Genomic DNA, 27,420 nt, shown 5'->3' with positions numbered 1-27,420 from the left:
GAGTAGACACAACGATAGGGGTAACAATAAGGATGGTATGTACTGTACAACAGATTGTCAGGCAGTCCCAGCTAGTTAACGGTTGATAAAGAAAGAGCAAGCACACTTCTCAAAGCCTAATGGTATCGTCAAACGGGGTGATTTCGGACACCGGGGCGGATTCGGACAGTACGGCTTATTTGCTCTTTGCTACTACATAGAAACAAAGAGTTGCTTACTTTAACGTCTGTGCGCCAGTTATTTTAAGTGCAAGATTGCATTTATCACTTTCCACAACTTTTATTTTGCATCAATTGTTTCCCTAGGGGAATAATTGATGAACAGTCTCAGGGTTAAAAATCCATGCATTATCGTAAAGTGGAAACTTTCTATTGTTACGCCAAGCGGGAAGTTATTGTAACCATAATTGTCGACGCGCTCAGTAGCTAACAGCATTGAGAAAATTTCTGTACAAGTTTGTAGAGTTTCTCGTATAAGGTCATAAAATAAAAATGGTTTTTGTAAAACTGTGTACTGTGTGGGGTGATTTCAGACAATGCCAAGAATGTATAAGAGCAGGACAGGTGTAATTATGACCCAGAACTTTTAGATAAAGCTGTTCGTGATATTCAGAGTGGTAAATTATCGTACAGGAAAGCATGTGATTTGTACGGTATACCTAAATCAACCCTACAAAATAAAGAGCAGGAAGCACATCCGAAAAAAAAAATGGGAGGACAGCCAGTGCTAAATAAAGAAGAAGAAGAAGAAGAAGAAGAAGAAGAAGAAGAAGAGGAAGAAGAAGAAGAAATGTTGAAGCAAGGTATCTTGACGGCTGCACATTTGGGATTTCCCTTCACTAAACTGGATATTAAGTATTTAGTTAAAGGCTACCTTGATGAATCTGGCCGAAAAGAGAAGAAATTTCATAATAATTTGCCAGGAGAAGAATGGGTGCATTTATTCCTCAAACAACAGTCAGAAGATCTTTCCGTTCACTGAAGCAAAAATACTAAACAAGCTCATGCAGAAGTGAACAAAGAGACTGTTTATTTAAATTCTTGCGAAATAAAAACTTATTTGTAATATATAAAATTCATTATATCATTCTATATTGCTTATTCGTAACATAGGGCTACCTTAAAATGCGTAAAATGTCACCAAAATCAAATAAAAAGCATGTAGGAAAAAAAAAGAAAAAGGAAAAAGGGGGGGGGGGGGCAGTAACTGTCTGAATATGCCCTCTATATACTGTAACTTCGGACAGAGATTTCAAAAACACCCATGTCCGAAATCACCCCAATCCACGGGGTGCCTTCGGACACTTTATTTAACTGCCTCTGGTAAATATACCTACACATACACGTTCTAGATTTGGGATATTTTATTCGTTACACATATACCCTACCACTTCCATAACAATCAATTTAATCTAACAATATACAAAAAAGTTACAATCAAAATAACAACAAAACTGTTCGATATCACCCCGTTTGACACTACCTGTCCACCTGTAATAGGAATGCATTAACACTCTGAGGCAAAGGTTATTTCTGTGTATTATGAACTAAAACCCCCAACAGGGAAAATTTTAACTGTACTGTATACAGAAAATTGAAAGAAATTTCAAAATGTAGTACATTCAAAAGTGCGTAAAACGTACATGAGCACAATGTATGAAAATGGGTTTTTACTCCAATTTTATGTAAAATTTTAATTTTCTTAGGACCAGTTCAAATTACATGGAACTTTGAAATACCAGGTCTCTACTATATTTTTAAATTTATAAGCAGTGGGTGAAAGGATTCCTTTGGTTTTGCATAAACCTTATTTTTAATAATTGATTTTTGTAATTTTAATATTACAATCATTTTGCTTCCGTTAACCCTATAAAACCTTATAAATGACTCAAAATAGCTGTGATAAACTACTTTTCTCATCTCCATGCTAGTTGAAAATGATAGATTCTTCAACACAAGGGTCAGACTGTTTAATTTATTTGCTAAGTACTTTACATGTAACAGGATAAAATTGGGTCCAGATGCACTGCTAAAACTTTAACACGCCCCACTTCTTTCAGTTCTTGGTTCCTCTGATTAATGTGGGTTTCATTTACCTTTGAGTTTTTAGTTTTGAGCTGCAATAAATGTGTTTTTACAATATTCATTTTCAGTCCACTGAGTTGGAATCAGTTTTCTAAACTATCTAGTAGATTTGTGACTTGTTTTCAACAAAGGCAGAAGCGTCATTGGCAAATAAGACTGAGTGTGAACTTACGTTAAGGTGTAAGTTGTTTATATAGAAATAAAATTGGAACTAGAATCAAACCTTGTGAAATACCTTGAGAAATAATCATACATCCAGAAAAAAAATTTGTCTGGCTCGATGATATAACTACCTTTTGTGTTCTGTTTGAGATATGACTTAAACCACTTTGAAGCACAACCCCCAATTCAGTATCTTTCCATTTTATACAGGGGCAAGTGATTCTTTACACAGTCAAATGTTTTTATGAGGTTGCAGAATAATCCCGTAACTTTTCTCGACACGTCTACGGTGGAACTGATTTCTTTCACAAACTCATTAATGGCATCTATTGTGCTTTTTACCTTTATGAAAGCCATATTGATTATCTGAATTGATGTTGCTTTTTCACTATTTTTTTTTTAATTTGCATTACCACCACTTTTCAAATATTTCTGAAAATATTGGATAATAGAAATTGGACGGTAGTTCCCCACATCTTCTCTTGAGCCTTTTTTAAGCAAAGGTTCTACCTCTGTATACTTTAGAGCATCTGTAAAGCGGTCTTCTTCAAGTAACTTATTAATTATTGAGCAAAAGGGTTGAGCTATTATCCTGGCAGCTGCTTTAAAGACTTTGCTAAGTATGTCATTTCAAACAACATAATTTTTATTTTTTAGACATAACACAGTTTCCACTACATCTTAAGGATGAAATTGTCTCAAATTTGTTGAAGCATTTTTCTGCCTTCTGGTCTAAATGTACTTTTTCCATATAAGCATTGACATCTACTTCTGATTTTGCTACATTCATAAAAAGTTTATTGAATGATTCTGACATTTGAGCAGAACTTGTTACAATTTTATTATTATCTTCACTGTCAGTTGTAATTCCCTGTGCTGATTTTACAACAGGCCACACTGCCTTTGATTTGTGTCCTTGAGCCAAGATGTAATTATTGTTAAACATTAATCTTGCTGTTTCCATTACCCTTTTAAATATGCTTTTATACTGTTTGACATGATTAATGAAAATGGGGTATTTGTTGCACTTCATTTCCTTGTGAAGTTGCCTTTTTTCCCCACTGGAAGTTTTTATTTGAGCAGTCAGCCAATTTAGCTTATTTGACACTTCTGTATGGCATTTCTAAGAGGAAATATTTCCTTAAATACATGTAAAAAAATTTTAAAAGTGTATTAAAAAGCACAAAGATTGGAATATCTTGAACTTGTCACCCCATCTGTTCTAATTTAGAGCAGAACAATTTTAAATTTTTAAAAGTAAAATGTCTTTTACAGTATGTTTTTCTAGTGTCTCGTGCATTTGCATTAGTTATTTCAATAAATAAAGCACTGTCGTCTGAAAAGTCCTAAGTCTACATATAGCTTCCTCACATCATCAAATTTATAATTAGATAAATATTATCAATGTATTTGCTCTTGTGACTTCCATTAAATTTACCTTGAAACCAAATTTTTGGATTAACTCCATAAACTTCATTGAGCCACTGGTTTCATTTGATAAATTTATATTAAATCAGCAGCTATTAAAACCCTTTTTTCTCATTGTTGACTTTCTGTAAAAGATCCATTAACTTTGGTAAAAGTAATTTTGTTACCTCTACATCTTGGATTCTGTGTATTGATATAACAACAATATTACATTTTCCTGATGCAATTGAGCAGCTTTTAAATACACTTTAATTAAGAAAATTTAAATCATCTTACACTGTATACTCTACCAAATTATTTACAAGTATGCATTAGCCTCCTTGGGTTCTATTGGTTCTACTAAAACTTGAGGCTACATTTCACTCTTTCATTATGATTGGTTTTACCTAAGCCATTTATCTTCAAGTATGTTTGGGAACTGGCACAGTCTTGAATAAAAACATTTATCCCCTGTTTCCCAATAATACAAAATATGTTGCTCCCTCTTTGAACTTTTCTGATGACTTCTGTCAATCCTATTTGGTAAAGATCCTATGACACACTTCAGAATTGGACAGACCAGAATATTGTAGGTAGCCTCTATAATAGATCTGTTGCATCTTCTATGTGTACAGCCAATAAAATACGGTCTTTGGTTCACCTTCCCTGCATCATGATCTATGTAAATGTTCCTATTTAAGTCATGTGTAGCTACAATTCCTAGGAATTTAGTCATATCAACACCCCTTAAATTTGTGCTATTTATCATGTAGCTGAAATTTAATGGAATTCTTTTAGTACTCACGAGGGCGATTTCTCATTTTTTTATTGTTTAGAATCAACTGCCACTTTTTACAGCATAAAATATCTTGTCTAAATCATTTTGCAATTATGTAACTGTGGTATCAACGTTCGATACCACACTTGTTAGGGGTTGCAGTTATCGATCGCGGTCCATACTAGTATCACTGGACCCGTGAGTCTAGAGTAGCGCTGCTACGCGGCTTGCAACAAGTCTAGCATGCACTCAGCCACTCTTGCTCGGGACGTCAAGTAGGAAAGTAATATAGCCTTCAGCTGATAGGAAGCAACCTCTAACAAGGCACTTAGTTAAAGTATGGCCTATTTGATGCCTCTATAGCTCTCTGTAATTATATTCCTCCTGACTATGAAGACTCCTGTACCACCAGTTACGTACTATACATTATTTTTTACCAACAACTTCTAATTATTTTAGTAATTGTAGACCCAGACCATGCAGCCAACTCCTTATCGACTTCCCTGACGAACCTGCTGAATATGCAAAGAAGAGATTTGTATGTTTCTATTTAGCATTGGCCACCAGTCATTCACATTGGCGATGATTCGTTCGTCATCATCATAACAATAACAATAACGGAAATTCCCAGGATGGAAAAATATGTACTTTTTCTAGAAACGTGTACACGCATTCACACAAACAACCCTGCAGATACCCAAATGCACACACCTGTGGTACCAGCAAGACTCACTTTCCAATTGGTTTTGGTTTTCTGATGACTTTAATAGGCAGTAAATGACAGCAGCATCATGTGCAAACAATCTATGAGTGCTGCTCAGATTGTCTCCTAAATCATTTATGTAGACAGTGCCTGCAAAGTAACTAGGTACAGAAAAAGGCAAATAAATTCTACATTTAGAACTGTAATTTACTGAAATTAGTATCATGCATACACTGTTATAAAGGTATAAGAATGTGTATGCATACTTTAAACTTCAATGTAGGTGCCTAAGACAGCGATCAATCATTTCAAACGGCCGCGAATGGAATCCCCAGTCCTCTGGAGAAAATCGCATGGGGTATTGGTGATAACGTCCCGAACTTGTGCTTCCCATTCTTCCATTGTGCAAAGTTTCATCTGTTACACATCACATTTACCCCAGCCCCATAAAAGGAAGTCACATATGGAGTCAGGTCTCAACTTCTTGCAGGCCACTCTTGAGGTCCGCATCTTCCAAGCCAATGTTCTTGGAAATTCTCACCCATACACAACATTTGCAAAGTGAGGTGGTGTGTCATCTTATATAAAAATAATGTCTTCAGTGTTATCCGATACAGATATTGTGGGCCAAATACAATTTTCAAACATCTGCAGGTAACGTGCTGTATTCACTGTTTTGTGCAGGATAAACCATATGATAAAACTTGTGGCAGTCCTTCCACACCATATGATCACTTTTGTGCAAGGATGCATCTTCTCCATCATAACACCACAATTCTGTTCTGGCCAATAAAGGCAATTGTGTCTGTTGATAAAAGCTTCCACATAGAATACAGCCTCATTGCTCCAGAGGATATAATTAAACAATTGGTGCCAATATTCGTGCCAACCCAAAATTGACTCCCATTCTGCAACCACAGTTTTTCAGTGTCAGCTGTTGCATGTGATGACTTTTCCTCATTCATAATTCAATTCTTTATGCAAGATCTGACACACTGAATACCTTTTTAAGTCCTGTTTCATGAGTCCCCTTGTCAATACAACCAAAATCTCTCTATTTTCTGCCAGATTTTTGTTATGGAAGCTATTAAAAGCTTCTCACATTTAATTCCGTGCTAAACTTCAAGCTTCTGTAAAACATCGCCAACCTCTGATATTTCACGTTCTTTTAAATCTGGCACACTTTTCCCATCTGTTATCAACTAATTTGTTATAAATCTCTCAGCTGCTATCAATAGCATTTCTTTCTACTTAAGCCACATCTGGTCTACTCTCGTGAAGTTTGTTTAAAAGGAAGATATATTGTCTCTTAGAAAGGCAAAAGTTCAAGTCTCCTTTATTAAATAGGTATATTTTTAGTTGCTTTGGACATTATGGTACTCAGTTTCACTACAAGAATCTTGAGGTTACTAATCCCTGTATCCATCATGGTGCTCCCTATTTGCTCAGGATTTTTGATGCTAAGAGGTCAAGTATGTTATCGCAACTGTTTACACTTCAGGTGGATTTCTGGACTAACTGTCAAAATAATTATCAGGGAAAGCATTTGGTATAATTTTTTACTATGTTTTATGCCTACCGCCAACCTTAAATATGCATTTTTATCAATGTATCAAGAACAGATTCAAATCAACACCAGCTAAAACTATAGGGGTGGGGTACATCTTGGAAGTGAAGCTCGAGTTTTCTTTGAACCTTTCAGCAACTACATCATCTGGGAGGGAGGTTGGTAAAAATAATCTATTAATTTATTCTGGCTGCCAAGCAAAAGCTCTACCCATACTAGCTCACAACAACTATCTACTTCACTTTCACTAGAATGTAGTACTTCTAATAGCAACAAACACACCACCACCAATCATATTTAATCTATCCTTTCCGAACATCATTAAGCCCTTGATAAAAATTTCAGCTGAACTTACCTTCAACTTTAGGCCACTGTCAGTACTTTTAACAATTCGAGTGTCAGTGTTTTCTATTAGTGCCTAGAGCTCTGGATCTTTCCCAATACCACCACAACAACAATGTGTAACTGTAGTACTGATGGTCCCTAGGTCTACTTTCATCCTGTGCTTGACCTGCACTCAGACCGACTGTTCTTTCCCGAGACCCTCTAACCTAAGAAACTGGCTTGTCCACTCCACATAGTCCCTGCTACCCACGCAGCCACCTTCTGTGGGCAATGGAATGGTTTCCCCAGTCTGCACTCTGAGTGCACCCTGCAATTCTTCCCCTTTGGCAGCCTTATTTCTAAGTGACTCCATGACATAACCAGATCTCCCACCTACAAATAACCCCACCCTCTGTGAATACCCAGACCAAAACAGGGCAAATGACTGCAGCTGGCTCACGACCCTTATCAGCTGCTGATAACACCTGAAGTGTGTTTGTTATACAAACTAGAGAGGTCTTTCATTCACACCCTCATCTTTCAATGCCTGCCACACCCTGAAAAGACCTCCCAATTTAAACAAGTGAAGGGTCAACCTCAATATGAGCAGTAACCAGGACATCCACAGTAGTGGACCAATCACGGGACACATGGGACATGATGGATGTGCCTTTGGTCCCCACATTCAGCACCTCATTACAACCATTGACAACAGGCACAAGCTGTATGACCGAATCCAGCAACACCTGAAGTTGTGAGTGAAGGGTCACAAACTCACCTTGCATCTGAAGACAGTGTTCGCAGCCCCCATCCATATTAAAGACAGTGGACAACTACGTTACATAAGCACATAAGGAAGTCACAAAAGCATTAGAGAAATCTAAATAAGTAACCCACTTGTGTTCATGTGCTCATAACATGAACACACAAGTGATCTACTGGCCTGGTGCAGCTAGTACAGGAAAGGATGCTGTGTCAGCTTTTAAACTGATGTTCGGTGTATTTTATGAAGAAATAAAATTTATTGAAGAAAGAACTGAAAGTACATTAATACCTTTCAGTTTCTTCAGCATTAAGTATCCACACACAAGCTGGACTGTTACTTCTTGGAAAGGTTATTTCCTAGTTAACCATGTTGTATGTAATAATTTTCCCTGCTGTTTTTTTTTTGCTTTTTTTCAGTACAATTGTGTACACACTAATCAGCTGAACTATGGTTTATGAGGTGACAATATTGATAATGTGACATCATTGGAGTGGTGCAGCTGTGTGCGCAGAGGGGGCAAGAGTGGTGAGCGTGAGTGTGGGAGTGAGACATCCATAACTAAGAGGTCCGACTCAGATTGCGAGGGGGGACATGACACTTCCATGAGCACCAGGGGGTTGGGAGTGGGGGGGGGGGGGGGGGGGGGGGAAGTGGGGGGGGGGAGGCTGTCCTGGGACTTACGTTTCTTCTTCCTCTCTTTCATAGGTTAAGGAGGGTAGGACATAGAGGGAGAGCAGGCTTCTGCAAGATCTGGAATGCAAAGAGATCAGCCGACCTTGGAGTGCACAGACTGTATGTCCTGGGGCAGAGTTGTGGCAGCAGGTCTCTGACCTGAAAGATGCCAGGGGGAGGGGTCTCAAGAAGGAGACCCACCACTGGTGGGTGCCAAAGAAGGAGGACACTTCACCGGAAAGCATCTTACAGAGAAAGTTCACTTCATCGAACTACTATTTGATATTTCCCACAATAAATAACAGCTTTTTGGTGGAGAATGTGTCCCCACCCATCCTAGCGGGGAAAGTGTTTCACTCCAAGCCAGCGAGCCTGGCCCTCCTCCCAGGGTGCAACCAGGGAAGGGAAGGCAGCAGGGTCATAAGAAGCAGAATTCAATGACCCATTACCAACTGAAGAGACGGCCTTAGAAGAACCGTCAGATTTCCAGAGCTTGGTACGATTCATACACAAGGCATCTGCACTGATACCACTCCCCCCCCCCGGGTGCCAACCAGCCACAGCAAGGGTCACCTGATACTGAGTCCATTGCTCACATTTTCAATGCTCCAGAATGACAAGCATACACCTAGGCATGCATGGTGAGGCAACAGCTTAGGTATTAGACGTTGTGATCCCTGTTTGTCATGGGGCTCAGCCAGATGGATACACACCAGGCCCTACTCATGGACTGGCTATGATTGCTGGTGAACTAGTGGGGCAGATGGGGTGCTATAGTGGGGAAGGAAGGGCAGAAGGAGGGGCGGAAGGAAGGGCAGAAGGAGGCACAGAAGAAAGGGGGAGGGGAATCTACACCGTAGACACTACAGAGGGAGTCAGGTGGGGGGGGGGGATCTACACCGTAGACACTACGGAGGGAGTCGGGTGGGGGGGGGGGATCTACACCGTAGACACTACGGAGGGAGTTGGGGGGGGGGGCAATCTACACCGTAGACACTACGGAGGGAGTTGGGGGGGGGGGGGGCAATCTACACCGTAGACACTACGGAGGGAGTCGGGGGGCAATCTACACCGTAGACACTACGGAGGGAGTCGGGGGGCAATCTACACCGTAGACACTACGGAGGGAGTCGGGGGGCAATCTACACCGTAGACACTACGGAGGGAGTCGGGGGGCAATCTACACCGTAGACACTACGGAGGGAGTCGGGGGGCAATCTACACCGTAGACACTACGGAGGGAGTCGGGGGGGGGGGGGGGGGGGGGGCAATCTACACCGTAGACACTACGGAGGGCGTCGGGGGGAATCTACACCGTAGACAATAAAGAGGGAGTTCTTCCCCAAACAGCTCACACTATGGAGATAAAATTTATAAGTGGAGGTCAAATCACAAAGGGGGACCAAAAATGTCAAAAAGGATGGATGTAAAAGAAAAAGCGAGGGGAACATAAGTGTAAGGAATACAGGAAACCAGCTGCACTGCCAGGTTGACATAAGTAAGAACACCGTGAGAGGGAAAGGAGGGGGCAGTGGGGAAGGAGCAAGGATGGGGAAGGAGGGGTATGGGGAAGGAAATGCAGCTCAAGAAGAAAGAATGGGCTGCAACAGTTCCTGAACCTGCGGGTGCCAAGCATGAATTCACAAATGAACCGTGAGCCCCCTGGGGAAACTGCGGGGAAAACATTGCACTGTGTCTGACCCGCACCAAGCTGTCAACAGCAATAGTTCTAATGCTTGAAGAGCTAAACCAAGCAACACCATACACAAGCCAGAAATATCAACAGCGCACTTAATATGACAAGAGAGCAAACCGAGAAAGATGCAACCATCTAAGTGCGGCAGAATAACAGCAGGTCAGTCTTCAACAGCTGCTTTAACTTTGTGCTTCAGAAACCAGAGGCTCTCTCCAATACACACAGCATGGGCACACACTGTTGGCGGCCACAGTATCGGGTTTGCTGGCTGCTTGCACTATTGGTTCCACGTCCTTCATTGCCAAGACAGATTATCAGCAGTCACAGATACAAAATCCCTCTCCCCTTTAATTTCTATGTAAGGGCTAAAGTGCCCAGGTCTATGTTTTTAATGTCTGGGGGGGGGGGGGGCGGGGGAGGATGCAGTAAACACAGCCAGCAGTTCCATCCAGACGCCACAGTCTCCACAGGTGTGGCTGCTGCATCCAAGTGTGGCTCAAAATACATCTGTTCTTCACTGTTTTGAATGAGACACTGAGGTGGCATTGGAAGGAGTGGCTCAACCACCATAGCTCACTCTCCCCAAGCTGCAGAAGATGAACGCTGACATGACCGTAAGTAATAATCACGGTGTGGGGGTGGAGAGTCCCACTACCTTATATGCTGAGGGGAAATACAGACGTCATTAATACAGGTTGAAGGCCGTGTAGTTGGCTTGTGAAGTGGCTGGCTATGCTCATGTCACTTGGTTCCTGTGTTTTATGCACCTATTGTCTCTGAGCACAACTGCCAACTCCAGTGCTGTTTTATCTCCCATTCTGTCCACCCCAGCTGATGCCCAAATGTGCAGACCCAAACCAGCGCATACTTCCAGAAACAGGGTGTGAAATGTGAATGTTGGGGGCAGGGGGTAGACGGTAGGTTGTGAGAGATCCAATAACATAGGGGGCTATTGTCAGTACAGGAGCTCTGCCAGACTATGCCCATTTACTGGGGCAGTGCAGTACATGGCTGAGAAGTGCAACAGAGCCTCATCTACCAGCACAGTTTATACTGTATTCCTCATTTGTGTCTTAAATGTTCTGACCATCTGCTCCACTTCTGAGCTGGATGCAAGGGAGGGGTGGTCAGGTGCTGGATACCATTCCGGTGACATTGTCTGAAATTCTGACACCATAAACTGGAGACCATTATCAGAGACCAGCGTGACTGGTGCCTTTTGCATTGCAAATATAGTCTTGAGTGCCATGATTGTGGACCTCACTGTTGTACAGGACATCCGTGCTGTATAGCAGAAGTTGGACAGGGTATGCAGCAGTATGGCCCGTATTTTCCCAAGAAAAGGGCTGGTGAAATCCACATGTACTCTGTCCCACAGTTCAGATGGTTGAGGCCACAGCGAAAACTTCTACGAAGGGGCCACTTAGTTCTTTGAACAGGCATGACACTGACTCATTGCATGTTTGATATGGGTGCTTAATGCAGGCCAATATACAAGTCATTGAACTAAAGATTTCATGCTAGAAAGCTCCCGTAAGAAGAATGCAGATGGCATGAAGGCGGAACTACTATGTGGCACTTGTCACTCTCTGCTGTAGGCAACAACTCTCCTTGATGTACAATGGGTCACTCTTTCACACTGAAATAAATTCAAAAACTGGGATGGGCATTCTTAGACAGGCACGCAGGCCATTCTGACTGAACCACTGCAACAATGGGTCATGACTTGTGGCAGTCACTGCTACTTTTCTTGCTGTGATGGGAAGGTCTTGCAGTGTTGTGCCTAGTACACTTTCAACCTCAAAACAAAATGATTCCTCCTTGTCAAACTCCATATTCGGACCCATGGGCAACCTGGACAATGTCTCAGCATTCACATGCTATGTGGTGGGCCAAAACTGAATATTATAAAAAGAATTACTAATAAATAATGTCCAACACTGTAGTCTCTGAGCCACCTAATCATGGAACCCAGCCTTACGATTAAACAGCAATACCAACCATTCATGATCACTGGCCAAGTGAAATTTGGAGCCATACAGGAAAATAAGAAACTTTTTAACACCATAGATTATGGCCAATTCATCATTCTCTCTCTAGGAGTAATTCTTCTGGGCAGATGAGAAGGTCTTAGATGCAAAAGTAACTGGTTGTTCTGACCCATCTGGATAGCTGTGGACAGTATGGCACCAATCACATTCTGCAATGCGTCAGCAGCCAGTATTAAGCTTTTCTTTGGATAGAAGGTACCATGGCAAGCAGCGCTACATAACAATGTTTCAGTTGCAAAAGAGCTTGCTGACAAGTGCCTGACTAAACAAATTTCATGCCTTTGTTACACAGCTGACAGTGGTTGAGACACCTCCGATGGATCTGGTATGAATTTGTTATAACAATTTACCTTGCCAAGGAATAACTGCGGCTCCTTCAAGTTCCAAGGGAGAGACAACTGATCAATTGTTGCGATGTGGTCATCAAGTGGTAATGCCCTTCTTACTTATGATGTAACCTAAATACCTGAAACTTGATGAAAAAAAACTTACACTTTACCCACTTACAATGTAGACCAATGTTCTACAGCGCCTGAAACACTGCCTGCAAAGTTTTGCAAATGTTCTTCTCTAGTGTAACCAATGACAATTGCATCATCCATATAAGTTGCACTTTTCGGGATATGGTGAACACACTATACAATAAAATGCTGAAAAATTCCTGGGACTGATGCAACACCAAAAGGTAAACTGGTAAACTTAGATGTCAAATGGTATATTAATAGTGAGCAACTGCTGTGACTCAGCATTGAGGGGCAACTGCAGATAGGTTTCTCGCAAATCAATCTTCAAGAAATAGTGTCCCTCAGTCAATCTCACCAATAACTTCTCAGTGTGAGGGAGTTAGATAAACTTCACCTCACTGAGTATTAATTGTGGATTTAAAATCTCCACACAACCAAATCACACCACAAACAATGATACCCACTAACTTGATGCTAAGGTGAGATAAGCCTTAATTCCTGCAATCTGTCTAATTTGGCTTTAACTACGTATCTCGTAGCATATGGCAAAGGATGAGTACGACAAAACTTAGGGGTCGCAGACAATTTCAATAGAACGTGGGCCAGATAATGCTTTGCTTTACCCAATGTTGGCTGAAACACTTGTTTATGGACTGCAAAAGTGACTCAAGTTTTTGAAAAGGAATAACTGGAGATGCTAAACTGATGTGATCAACCATTTGGAAATCAAATGCCATAAAAGCATCCAATCCACAAATATTTTACACCGAGGTACAATCGATCACTAATAATATTAGTTCATGCTCAACATTTTTATATTTTGCTGCCACAACCAGCAGACCCCACGACAACTCGTTTGCAACTACAGGAAACCACTGTTCAGGTAACTGCTCGCAACAGGGGGCTACACAGCCATGATACATATCTAAATTGATTAACGAGGCCACAGCCCCAGTATCAAGCTGAAACTACCTGATAAATCTTAAAACAAAAAACTGCACCCATTAACAGATATGTGAGCATGGCACAGAAAGCGCAATAGTAAACAACTGGTCAACACTGCAAACAGTATGCCGCGTAGCACAGACAGCAGCAATGTGGCCCCAGAAAAAAAACTTTATTTAAATGTGGACACTTCTGCCACTTTTCTGTGTAGGGCAACTGGAGAAGCCCTAAAATCTAAGGAACTACCCAATGCCGAGGGAGGATGGCCATAACTGCCTGCTGTACCAGACCAGGAATTGTGACAGCCATTGTGCTGTTTGCATGTAGGACGGTCCAATCACCAATAATGGAATCCGCGTAAGATACATCACACTGACTATTATCAAACAAACAAGCTCTAGGCAAACCCTGTAACTCAACCCTGCTATCCATTCCACATATGACTCATTAACCCACTTTCATCATCACTGATTTAACTTAAGGTGTGCTGCCACATCATCACACTCGGGCACAAAATGTGCAGTGAACATCATACATGTCTCTTCAAATTTCAAAGAAGCCAGTTCCACGCATGGACAAAACTTTTACACCAAATTAACAGGAAGGAGCTAGGAGAAAGGAGTAGTGTACTCATATCCACCAGGTCAGCAACTTTCCTTACCTTGCAGTACAGCAAGAAATGGCAGAAGGGGGGAGAGGGGGTGGTGGTGATGTGGCCTAAAGCACCTCATGTCGTGGTTGCTTTTAAGACACCAGCACTTGCTGAAACTCAGCATGTTGTTGCTGTAGTTGCTACTGCCATAATTCCATAAACCACTCATCCATGATGATTCAACCAGACCGAGGCGAACATGAGACTGACTCATAGCCATTTTGCTAATTCATTCCCGGGTTTTGGAAGTATGAATTTGTAAAGTGGGAGTAAAATACCACACTGTGTCTGAGCCGTACACAGTTGTCAACAGTGAGAGTTCAAATGTCTGAACAGCTAACCCAAGCAAAACCGTACACAGGCCACAAACGTCAACAGCGCACTTCATGACTTCATGTAACGAGTACAAACTGGGAAGGACATCTCCCTAAACAAACAAATGTTTAAGTGTGGCAGACTGTCAGTAGGTCAGGCTTCTAAGTTAGCAAACACACAAGTGATCTGAGTCAGTGGCCTCAGAAACTAGACGCTCTCTACAATACACACAGCATGGGTGCACCCTGTCAACAGCCACTGTAACCAGTTTACTGGCTGCCAGCACTGTTGGCTATGCATCCTTCATCGCCATGGCGTTATTGGCAGATGCAGATACCTAACTTTCCAAGCCTACCTCCCACAGAAGAACCACAAAAGTGCCCCACTTGTGACAGGATACTTTCCGGGACTGGATCAGATTCTGAATGTGGCTCTCCAGCAGGGATACGACTTCCTCAAATCCTGCCCTGAAATGAGATCCATCCTTCATGAAATCCTCCCCACTCCACCAAGAGTGTCTTTCCGCTGTCCACCTAACCTTCGTAACCTCTTAGTTCATCCCTATGAAATCCCCAAACCACCTTCCCTACCCTACCTTGTAACCACCCCCGTTTTAAAACCTGTCCCATGCACCCTCCCACCACCACCTACTCCAGTCCTATAACCCGGAAGGTGTACACAATCAAAGGCAGAGCCACGTGTGAAAGCACCCACGTGATCTACCAACTGACCTGCCTACACTGTGATGCATTCTATGTGGGAATGACCAGCAACAAACTGTCCATTCGCATGAATGGACACAGGCAGACAGTGTTTGTTGGTTTTTTTTTTTTTTTTTTTTTTTTTTTGTGGTTTTAGGGCGCACAACTTCAATGGTCATTAGCGCCCTAGTGTTTGTTGGTAATGAGGATCACCCTGTGGCTAAACATGCCTTGGTGCACGGCCAGCACATCTTGGCGCAGTGTTACACCGTCTGGGTTATCTGGATACTTCCCACCAACACCAACCTATCCGAACTCCGGAGATGGGAACTTGCTCTTCAATATATCCTCTCTTCCCGTTATCCACCAGGCCTCAATCTCCGCTAATTTCAAGTTGCCGCCACTCATACCTCACCTGTCATTCAACAACATCTTTGCCTCTGCACTTCTGCCTCGACTGACATCTCTGCCCAAACTCTCTGTCTTTAAATATGTCTGCTTGTGTCTGTATATGTGTGGATGGATATGTGTGTGTGTGCGCGAGTGTATACCCGTCCTTTTTTCCCCTAAGGTAAGTCTTTCCGCTCCCGGGACTGGAATGACTCCTTACCCTCTCCCTTAAAACCCACATCCTTTCGTCTTTCCCTCTCCTTCCCTCTTTCCTGATGAGGCAACAGTTTGTTGTGAAAGCTTGAATTTTGTGTGTATGTTTGTGTTCGTTTGTGTGTCTGTCGCCCTGCCAGCACTTTCATTTGGTAAGTCACATCATCTTTGTTTTTAGGTATATTTTTCCTTCGTGGAATGTTTCCTTCTATTATAACCATATCATTAATTTGAACCCAACAATTACGTTTGTTATTGTCGCCTTTGCATTTCGAAATCTTTCCTGTCGTCTTATTTCTCTTTTCTCTCTTTATTTTCTCTTTCTGTTTTTACCAGTAGTTTCACTTTGTATTCACCTTCCCCTTTTACCGTAATCTACTATACAATTTTATCCCGCCTATATATGCTCAACAATACGTAACCCACTTCCCAACCAGGTGTCTGTATATGTGTGGATGGATATGTGTGTGTGTGCGAGTGTATACCCGTCCTTTTTTCCCCCTAAGGTAAGTCTTTCCGCTCCCGGGACTGGAATGACTCCTTACCCTCTCCCTTAAAACCCACATCCTTTCGTCTTTCCCTCTCCTTCCCTCTTTCCTGATGAGGCAACAGTTTGTTGCGAAAGCTTGAATTTTGTGTGTATGTTTGTGTTCGTTTGTGTGTCTGTCAACCTGCCAGCACTTTCATTTGGTAAGTCACATCATCTTTGTTTTTAGGTATATTTTTCCTTCGTGGAGTGTTTCCTTCTATTTCTTATATATATAAATATATATATATATATATATATATATATATATATATAAATAGAGAGAGAGAGAGAGAGAGAGAGAGAGAGAGAGAGAGAGAGAGAGAGGGAAACATTCCACGTGGGAAAAATATATTTAAAAAGAAAGTGGTGAGACTTACCAAACAAAAGTGCTGGCAGGTCGATAGACACACAAACATACACACAAAATTCTAGCTTTCGCAACCAACGGTTGCCTCGTCAGGAAAGAGGGAAGGAGAAGGAAAGACAAAAGGATATGGGTTTTAAGGGAGAGGGTAAGGAGTCATTCCAATCCCGGGAGCGGAAAGACTTACCTTAGGGGGAAAAAAGGACAGGTATACACTCGCACACACACACATATCCATCCGCATATACACAGACACAAGCAGACATTTGTAAAGGCAAAGAGTTTGGGCAGCTTTGCCTTTACAAATGTCTGCTTGTGTCTGTGTATATGCGGATGGATATGTGTGTGTGTGCGCGAGTGTATACCTGTCCTTTTTTCCCCCTAAGGTAAGTCTTTTTTTGGTGGCGGTGAATCTGTGTGGTTCCACTGAGCTGACTGGCACTTTGTTTCTGGATTGAAAAATGGCATCCACGTCTCATCCATTGTCACAACCGACGAAAAGAAAGTCCCATTCATGCTGTCGTTGCCCGTCAACATTGCTTGGCAACATGCCACATGGGTAGCCATGTGGTCGTCCGTCAGCATTCGTGGCACCCACCTGGATGACACTTTGCAAACTCTTGTTTATATTTTAAAGCTTTCCTACACTGAGCTTTGGTAGTTGTCTAACAGTTGTGACCCTTACTAAGTCATGTGTTATGGTGTCTGTCCCTCTGTCACAAAGAACACTAAATAATGTACAATGTAAGAGTAATGTATAATGTATGAACACTGAGTGATTTATTTCAAGGGTTTAATCTTTATATAGATAAGACAGCCTATTCAATTCAACAGTTCCTTCATTTACACACAAACTCTTACTCTCTTCACATTCATCCTCAGTCTATACATTCAATACACCTACTTTTGTACAGAAAACACTGTAACTATCTTTGCAACATACCAAGCATTGCCCAGTTATTGAGCAGAACAAAAAGCATACCATGCTTCATACATACAGTAAAATTTGGGATACAAATTTCAGAAGCTTCTTTATAATTTGCAATGGTTCATTTTCACAATTCTGGTGACATGATTTTAAATACTGGTCATTTATGTTTAAATTGAGTTTCAGTATACTAAATATCAACTACTACAAGAAAAAGTGTAAACTTACACTCTGTTTGTCCAAACTCCTCCTCTATCAATTCATTAGAGTAGCCACGTCCACAAATCTGTGGATATAAAAACCAATTTTTCTTAGCTACAATGAATTCTGAACTGAAAGCAATGAGACATTAAATTTTTCCATGTATGAGAAGTTAAATTCAGCATATTTTATTACATTATCTTTATCTTAATACAATGACTGCAACATAAATAAAAGCAGGGAAAAAAAAATCTTTATTCTCTGTCAACTGACAAATAAGCACAACAGGAAAAGTAAAAATACAATTAACTTAAAACTTCTGTAGGTCTTTGTTCGTGTTACCTATAGCTTCAGAAATGGTAATTGCAGACAGCTGAGCAGACACGCGTTGGTAAAAATTTATCTCCGTTGCTGCGACAGCAGTTTTTCCACCTCTTTCTTGTGAATTTTAAACAACAGTTATCTCTCCGTCTTCAGGCCACGAGTGGCCTACCGGAACCATCCGACCGCCGTGTCATCCTCAGAGGAGGATGCGGATAGGAGGGGCATGGGGTCAGCACACCGCTCTCCTGGTCGTTACGATGGTATTCTTGACCGAAGCCACTATTATTCGGTCGAGTAGCTCCTCAACTGGCATCACGAGGCTGAGTGCACCCCGAAAAATGGGAACAGCGCATGGCGGCCTGGATGGTCACCCATCCAAGTGCCGACCACGCCCGACAGCACTTAACTTCGGTGATCTCATGGTAACCAGTGTATCCACTGTGGCAAGGCCATTGCCAAACAACAGTTATAGCCTGTATAATAGTATATAATGTATAATAGTGTACTCATAAATTTCATTTAAAAATTGAACTGTGCAAATACCAAGAAAAATTACAACTTTTTCGAACGGAATGGCTTCTGCTGTCTCTGGAGCATGTTCACAAGAATAAGTGCACTTTTATTGTCCTGTGTTTTGAGATATCTGAGTATTCCATTGCAGGTTACTGTAGCCTCTTCACTTGAAGAAACTTGCTCCTGTCTTGTCTTTTTAGTCTAAGAGGGGCAGATCTGGTAATGAAAGGCTATGGCAGCACTCTCAGCATTCATGTTTGCAAACAGCATCTGCTGCTCTGTAGTTTGGTGCACTGTCACCATGCAAAACAAAGTGATTTGAGAAATTAATGTGTAATGTATTGGTTGCCAGTAAGTGTGCACTTCTATCAACAGACTTGTTCCCATTTCATAATGCTTTTACTTGAAGTATTAGATTAAGGCTTTTTGTGAGCAATTTTTTACCTGTACCATCTATGTTTTTTGTCCAATGGTGTTTTAGGAAAATCTAAATCAGGCGTGGCCGAAATGGTCTGCAAGCTATTTCCCTCCTGTTACTGCTTCCCCCTGAACTCAACTCTCGCGGTGAAGAAATGGCCTCGCCGCAGCCTATGGTTTGCTTGTTTATCAGCAACTGAGTGTGGCAGCATCTTTTTCACAATTTCCTGAACAAACAGGCTCTTGCACCTTCACTCGCTGTTCAGCTTTACATTTTGTTCATCCACTTGGTCTCACTGTTGTTCCGATTTCCTCTCCTTAATACTGCACTATTACTCAGGTTGTCCTTTAGGTTATTACTATAGTTATTATTTTTGTTTGAGACTAGCTATTACTGCGGCTATTTTTCTATTATGATTATCAAGAATGTTGAAAAGAAAGAATACTAGAAACTATGTTTTCAATGAGGAGTGGAAGATTATATACTTCTTTGTACACAACTCCAACAAAAAACCCAAGAACTAATATGTAAAGCAAAAAATCAAAATAAAAAAACCTTAAATCAAAACAAAGGTAGTAATCTTGCTCAACAGCTGTCTTCACTCCATAAACAACACAAGGACATTACTCTCATGACGAACACTGCACTTTAGTAGATAAGTTAAAGAAAGAGATACACGAATTACCTGAAAGATCGAGTCATAAAGAAAATAGTTTAACTGCATCACATGTGGTGCCCTTACAATTAGTAAAAGCTCAAAAATGCTTCAGCAACAGTATACTCATGATAGAATGTGGAATAGAAATGGCGAAAGCATCTGGTTATGATGATGCAGCTGAGCACTTTAAAACAGTTGCTTTGTCATGTAACACAGTAAAAGACTGAGTTCTTGATATGGGGCATTGCATAAAAAAAATCTAGATAATTTAGTGCAAACGGTCAGCATTATTCTTTGTTATGGACAAGAGAAATGATCCAACAGATCTCAGCCCACTACTATTTTTTATTCATCAAATAATACATGACTCTTCTGTACATGAAGAGTTACTCACTTTATTTCCATTGCTCAGAACAACAGGTTTGCATATTCTCAACACAGTTACAAACTGTATTGAACAAAATGGCAGTTTTAAAAAGTACTCTGTCGGTGGCCAAAGTAGTTTCATTGATCACTTAAGAAAAAATGGAATAAATTGTTTAACTTTACAGTGCATTATACATCAGAAAGCACTATATGGGAATAGTGTCAGAATGCAGCTGGCAATGAAAGATGTGACAAAATTACAAATGTAATATGAGGAGGAAACCCATCACTGTCTCATCAAAAATTTATACAAATTTTGTAAGAACTGACAATGAATACAGATATAAATGCCTTCATTCCGAAATTCATTGGTTGAGTGCATCGAAATGCTTAGCTCATTTTCTTGCACTCAGTAGAGAGCTTTTCAAGTTTTCAAATGAAGTAGTAAAATTGCATACTATAGAATTTGGAAATAAACTGAAGTATTCACTTTTTTTATCAGAACTAGTATTTAAACAGATTTTACTGATCATTTAAATAATTTTAATTTATGTCTGCAAGGAAAGGAACTTACTACTTCTGATATGTTTAGGGATATTAGTGGATTCCAGTGTAAACTTATGTTGCAATATAAGAACTTAATACGGAAAGTTTGTGTCATTTCAAAAGCTTCTGTGAAATGAAACAAGAATACACAGAACTAAAATTTTCAGGATTTACTTCCACTACTGATGAAGTCTCCAATGAGAGAGTCATTTTCAGGATTTTAAATCTCTGGAGCTGGTTATCATTTTCTTTAACAATGCAATGAAAATTGATCTACAAAGTGTTAACGTGTTCTTCAAGAAATAGTCTACAATTTACAAAATGATCCACTCACTCATGCTATCCAAAACAGAAATGCATCAAGTTATGAGGTCATGCCATAAGGTCAGTATCCAAAACTCGCAGACTTTGCTCTTAAAATAAAATCTTTTTTCAGGTCAATACATTTGTTCAAGTATATTTTGTTCAATGAAGTACATTACTTCTGCTCAGCATAATGCAGTGACCAATGAGTCATTGAAACATCAGCTTTGTTTTGCTACAATGAAAACTGAAATACCGGTAGATATTTCAGAACTTGTAAAGATAAAGTTAAATAAATCTAAACTAAATATTTAAATATCACATTAATGTAAGTACAAGAATTTGAGATAAATAACCAAATAAAAACTAAAGTTTTAGCAATCTACTAACATTTACATATTGGGATTAGGCAGGCACCAGGTGATTAGTCATTCTTGAGACTGGCCAGTAAGGCTGTGGTGGAGCCGTGACAGACAGCAGGGTACAAATCAAGTTGGAGGGGAAACACTCACTGGAGAGGAATGTCTTGTGAGCCATGCTTTGCCAGGCCTGATCTTCTGAATAAGACAGGCCGTCCCATCCCTTCTTCTCAATTCACAACATATTTCAACTGTTGCCCTGGAAGAAGAATGTTCTTCAACAGATATACATCTAAGAAAAACTTTACACAGGAGACACAACAAACTTTGTGTCCTTGGAATAGATCAGTTCTAATTCAGGCTCCAGATAATAACCAACTTTTTCTGGGAGCTCATTTCCTTCAAAGGCTAAGATGAAAGTACTTGTATCTCTGATTATTCTGGGACATTTTTGTCCATGCTGGGCAAAATTTCACCTCGCCATTCAAAATTGGTTCGTAGTTCCTCATCTGTCTGTAGTGTACGGCCTCTGTGGAAAATTAACTCCTTGTACCACATTCAAAGTTTTATGTGGGGCAGCAGTCACTGGTATGTCACCCAGTAGTTCTCATGCCTGAAGTCAACTTCTCCAAATCTGACTTCTCTGTATTCCATACAAAATAATGGTTTTGTTGCCATGAAAGTATCTCCATCTGTTCACGTACACACCAGGTATTTAGTAAACTGCTTCGCTCCCAGTTGTCTGGTTTGTCCCTCTCCCCCCGTGGGGTAGGCAAGATAGGAAAAGCAGTGTAATTGTAAATGTCTGCATTGAAATATCTAGACCTGTCTGTTGAGAGGGCTGAATCAGAATGGGCACATTGTGTCAATACGACACATTTCATGTTCAGAGTGTCCATCCTCATGTCATCTACTTTGATCAAGGGTTATCCCCACAGCCACCTCCCAGCCAGCGCAAAGAGAGCAATGATCAACTGTTATTTTTTTTTTTTTTTTTTTTTTGTGTTGTGGTTTTAGGGCGCAAAACTTCTATGGTCATTAGCGCCCAGCCCGTGACTTAAGACAGTAAAAAACCGAAATTTAAAACCAGCAGCAATGGGAACAAAGTCAGAAAATTGGAGAAACTAAAAATAGAAGACTGCTTAAAAATCCACTACAGAAAGGGGGTGATTGTCCCCAAAAAAAGCTTCAAATGACTGACGTCATTTCACTGTCACTAATAAACTGTAGAACGCGGTCGGCGGAGCGCGTGTCATCTGCTAAAATCGACGATAGATCAGGCGATAGCTGTAGACGGGAGCGTAACGGATTAAAATAGGGGCATTCAATTAAAAGGTGTCTTACCGTCCACAGCTGAGAGCAGTGGGGACAGAGTGGGGGAGGATCGCCGCTTAAAAGATGTCGATGGCTAAAACGACAATGTCCTATCCGGAGTCTAGCTAAAATTACCTCCTCCCGACGACGCGTTCGGGAGGAAGAGGTCCAAGCGCAAGGAAGGGCTTTCACTTCCCGCAATTTATTACAGGGAAGTGCCGACCAATGGGCATGCCATAATTGAGCAACATGGCGACATAAATCGTTCCGAAGATCGGTGAAAGGAAGCGACTGAATAGCTGGCCGAGGAAGAGAGACTGCGGCCTTGGCCGCTATATCGGCCGCCTCATTCCCACAGATACCAGCGTGTCCCGGGAGCCAGAGGAACGCCACCGAGACGCCCCTCAGGTGAAGCAAGCGCAGACAGTCCTGAATCCGGTGGACCAGAGGGTGCACAGGGTAAAGAGCTTGGAGACTGAGGAGAGAGCTGAGAGAATCTGAGCAGATAACGTACTGTATCCGCTGATGGCGGCGGATGTAGTGGACAGCCTGGAGAACAGCGTAAAGCTCCGCAGTATAAACCGAACACTGGTCGGGAAGCCGAAAGCGATTTGGGGTGTCGCCAACAATATAGGCACTCCCTACACCTAACGATGTTTTCGAGCCGTCGGTGTAAATAAATGTGGCGTCCGTCATTTCTGCACATAGAGCAGCAAATGCCCGACGATAAACAAGTGTAGGGGTACCATCTTTGGGAAATTGACAAAGGTCACGGAGCAGGCAGATCCGGGGACGGAGCCAAGGCGGTGCTGTACCCCAAGTTGTCAGGAAGGTTTTAGGAAAGCGGAAGGAAAGAGAATGGAGCAGTTGACGGAAGCGGACTCCCGGGGGTAGTAGGGAGGAGGGGCGGCCTGCATACCCTACATCAAAGGAGGCGTCGAAAAAAAGGTCGTGGGCTGGATTAGCAGGCATGGAAGACAGACGGCTAGCATAACGACTCAGGAGGACTGCTCGCCGATTGGACAGCGGAGGTTCAGCAGTCTCAGCATAAAGGCTTTCCACAGGGCTAGTGTAAAAAGCTCCAGACACTAAACGTAATCCACGGTGGTGGATAGAGTCGAGACGCCGAAGAATAGACGGCCGAGCAGAGGAGTAGACTATGCTTCCATAATCCAATTTCGAGCGCACTAAGGCGCGATAGAGGCGGAGAAGGACCACTCGGTCCGCTCCCCAGGAGGTACCATTCAGGACACGGAGGGTGTTAAGTGATCGCAGACAGCGAGCCGAAAGATAGGAAACGTGGGAGGACCAGCATAGTTTTCTGTCAAACATAAGACCCAAGAATTTAGCGACGTCTGAAAACGGAAGGTTGACAGGACCTAGATGTAAGGAGGGCGGAAGAAACTCCGTACGTCGCCAAAAATTGACACAAACGGTCTTACTGGGTGAAAAACGGAAGCCAGTTTCGATGCTCCACGAGTGGAGGCGATCGAGACATCCTTGAAGACGTCGTTCAAGAAGGCTGGTCCGTTGAGAGCTGTAGTAGATCGCAAAATCGTCCACAAAGAGGGAGCCCGAGACATCAGGAGGGAGACAATCCATAATTGGATTGATGGCGATGGCAAACAGTACAACACTCAGCACGGATCCCTGGGGTACCCCGTTTTCTTGGGAGAAAGTACGGGAGAGAGTAGTGTTCACCCGCACCCGAAAAGTGCGCTCTGCCATAAATTCGCGAAGAAAAAGGGGCAGCCGGCCTCGAAAGCCCCAAGAGAACAGTGTGCGGAGGATGCCTGTCCTCCAACAGGTATCGTATGCTCTCTCCAGATCAAAAAATATTGCTACCGTTTGGCGTTGCCGGAGAAAATTGTTCATGATATAAGTGGAGAGAGCGACAAGATGGTCAACTGCAGAACGATGCTTCCGAAATCCGCATTGGGCTGGTGTTAAAAGGCTGCGGGATTCCAGCCACCAAGCTAAACGGTAATTCACCATACGCTCCAAAACCTTACAGACACTACTCGTGAGAGAAATGGGGCGATAGCTAGAGGGGAGATGTTTGTCCTTTCCAGGTTTCGGAACGGGAACGACAATAGCTTCCCGCCACCGTCTGGGAAAGGTGCTGCCGGTCCAAATTCGATTATAAAGGCGAAGGAGGTAACGCAGACTATGGGTGGATAAATGCAGCAACATTTGGACATGGATACCATCCGGTCCTGGGGCGGAGGAGCGAGAAGATGAGAGGGCATGGTGGAGTTCCCGCATGGAGAAAACAGTATTGTAGCTTTCGTGATTTTGGGAGGAGAAAGCAAGAGGTCGCACTTCCGCTGCACGTTTCTTCGGGAGAAACGCTTGCGGGTAATTTGAAGAGCTCGAAATCTCAGCAAAGTGCTGACCCAACGAGTTAGAAATTGCGACGGGGTCCACTAAGGTATCATGCGCGACAGTGAGCCCAGAAACCGGGGAGAAACTAGGCGCGATCAACTGTTATGACAGCTATTGCCAGGAGTCCTGATGCTTCAAACACCTGGTTGCAAATGAGTTAATGTGTTGAGTATTTGATGTTAACCAAGTAAGCAAGAAAACATTTCGAATATGTTTTAAATTATGTGCAAAGCTTGTTGGAAGTCACTAAATGCTCTCATTCTCAAATACTGGACAAATATAGCCTGGGTGACTGTGCACTGTAAGTTACGCTGCCTCAGTGCATGTAAACAGTTTCTAACTGTAATAGTTGTCTTACAGTGTTAAACTTTGAACAAAAGGTGATACTTCTTAATAAGCAGGTTATGATAGCACTTAAAATTTTTAAATTCAGTCAATAATTATACACAAGATGCTCAAAATCCAATTTCCATTGCCTCTGGAAGCTGTTAGACAAAGAAACCTACAACTCAGACTGGGAACCTCATTAGAAATTTAGTAATATAAATAGCTGCTGTTTATCTTCTTCAGGCAGCATAATATTTTCTTGATTACAATAGAGTTTTACAAAGTAAATAGGTAACAACATATCACAACAGGGGACCGTTTACAGTATACTACTATTACTCATGCAGGTTGACAAAGCTGCTACTTGCCATGTGGCTAACAAAAATTTTCAATCCTTGAATCTACATATTCTTGTAATTTGTGAAACAAGAGGCTAATGAGTACGTGTCTAATCTTCTTTTGAACTGGCTGAGATTGTCAATTCACTACTTTGTGTTAGATGGGTGATCATTGAATAACGTTGCAGTACAGTATGCAACTCCCCTTTGAACCCCAGTAGAAGAATTCTAAATCAGTACCACATCTTGCATTATGCTTGCACAAGTCACGGTTAAGCCAAAATGAGTTCTAATCACAGGAACAAACACCATTAAGGAACCCATTGAGAAGCAAGCATATGAAAATCAAGATCTTTAAAAAGATGCCTGGAACACTTACAAGTAATTCTTCTGCTGAATAAATAATTTATTCAGCTTTTAGTGACTTCTGCAAAATTACATAAGGAAATACAGTGAAAAAATTTAAAATATGCCACCTATGTTGTCTTTCAATCAACATTATGAGGTACACTTCTAAGACTATCTGTGTGTTGACTTCATTTTAACTTGTTACCAATGGATCTCACGGAATTTTACACACACTGTTTCAGTTAGCATGTGAGCATTAACATCTATTTCTGGTGACTGAAAGTTATTTTTACTTTCTTTAAATTGTGTAATATGAGTATTTATGAGATTAATCTTTCACTGTTTGCTGTTGACCAGCCATAAGAAATCTCAATTATGATCAGAACTGTGCCTCATAAGGCTGACTTTGAACTCCTGATCAGTAAACATTACAATTTTTGACCTGCACTTCAAAGTCATTGGTAGATCACTCGTGCAGGCTAAGAACAAGATTTGACTAAGCGCCGATCCTTGTGGGACCCCCACTTCTTTTGTTTCCAACTCCAAGGACATTTTATTTCTCGTGATACTCTGACAATTTGACACTCTGCTTTTTGTTATGAAAGTAAGACTCCAACCAAGCAAGAGACTTGTCATAAATGTGATAACATTTTAGTTTGCCTCTCTGTCCACACGATCCAAGGGTTTGGTAAGGCCACAATATACGAATTACCTGATAAATTTGGTTTTGGCTGAGGGATTACATTTTTTAATCTAGTATCTGTTGGTGATACACACAGTGTCCGCAGAAGCAAATCTATTATATCTGTTTTTGGTTGTTTATTAGTGGGTGTAATGTTTTGTGCTGCTGTGAGGAAGTAATCACAGTTCCCACCATGGCTTTTTTCTAATAACTCAATTTCATTTGAATTGCTATTTTCATTTAATAATATTCCCAATTTTTATTTATGCTTTGAGTGTTTCATTTACTGATCATAGTGTGTATGCTTCACATTTCTAAAACATACTATATGATTTTACAATGCTGGTGATAATGGTGTCACAGTTCTTTATGATAGCTTGTCCTCAATTATTCATTTGTTCTTAGTATAAAATACTTTAATTGTATGAGTCATTCATCTTTGTCCTTCCTCCAGTTCAATTTTACCTCTGTGCTACATGAATACGTTTAAGTTGAATTTAATATGCATTTCACTCTCATTTGTTAATGGCTGCCTGCCTTGGTCAGACATTCTCTTTCTCAAATAACTGATGATTGATTCCATGCGAGAACCTTGGTGCACCTTTCAACTGGAAGCTGATCGAAAAT

The 27,420-nt window shown here is 41.4% G+C and overlaps 1 protein-coding gene across 1 annotated transcript in view; it reads right to left on the bottom strand.

Moving 5' to 3' along the window:
• The window catches only part of LOC126176515 (uncharacterized), a 77,050-nt gene that overhangs the window by 27,236 nt on the left and 22,394 nt on the right, over positions 1 to 27,420 (bottom strand). The window contains exon 3 of the mRNA XM_049923672.1: positions 17,940 to 17,997. Coding sequence (XP_049779629.1) covers positions 17,940 to 17,997 — 58 coding nt within the window. The remainder of the gene's footprint in view (positions 1 to 17,939; positions 17,998 to 27,420) is intronic.

Source organism: Schistocerca cancellata, chromosome 3, assembly GCF_023864275.1.
Source record: "Schistocerca cancellata isolate TAMUIC-IGC-003103 chromosome 3, iqSchCanc2.1, whole genome shotgun sequence".
NCBI classification, from domain to species: Eukaryota; Metazoa; Arthropoda; class Insecta; order Orthoptera; family Acrididae; genus Schistocerca; species Schistocerca cancellata.
This window is presented reverse-complemented; position numbering and strand designations above follow the sequence as displayed.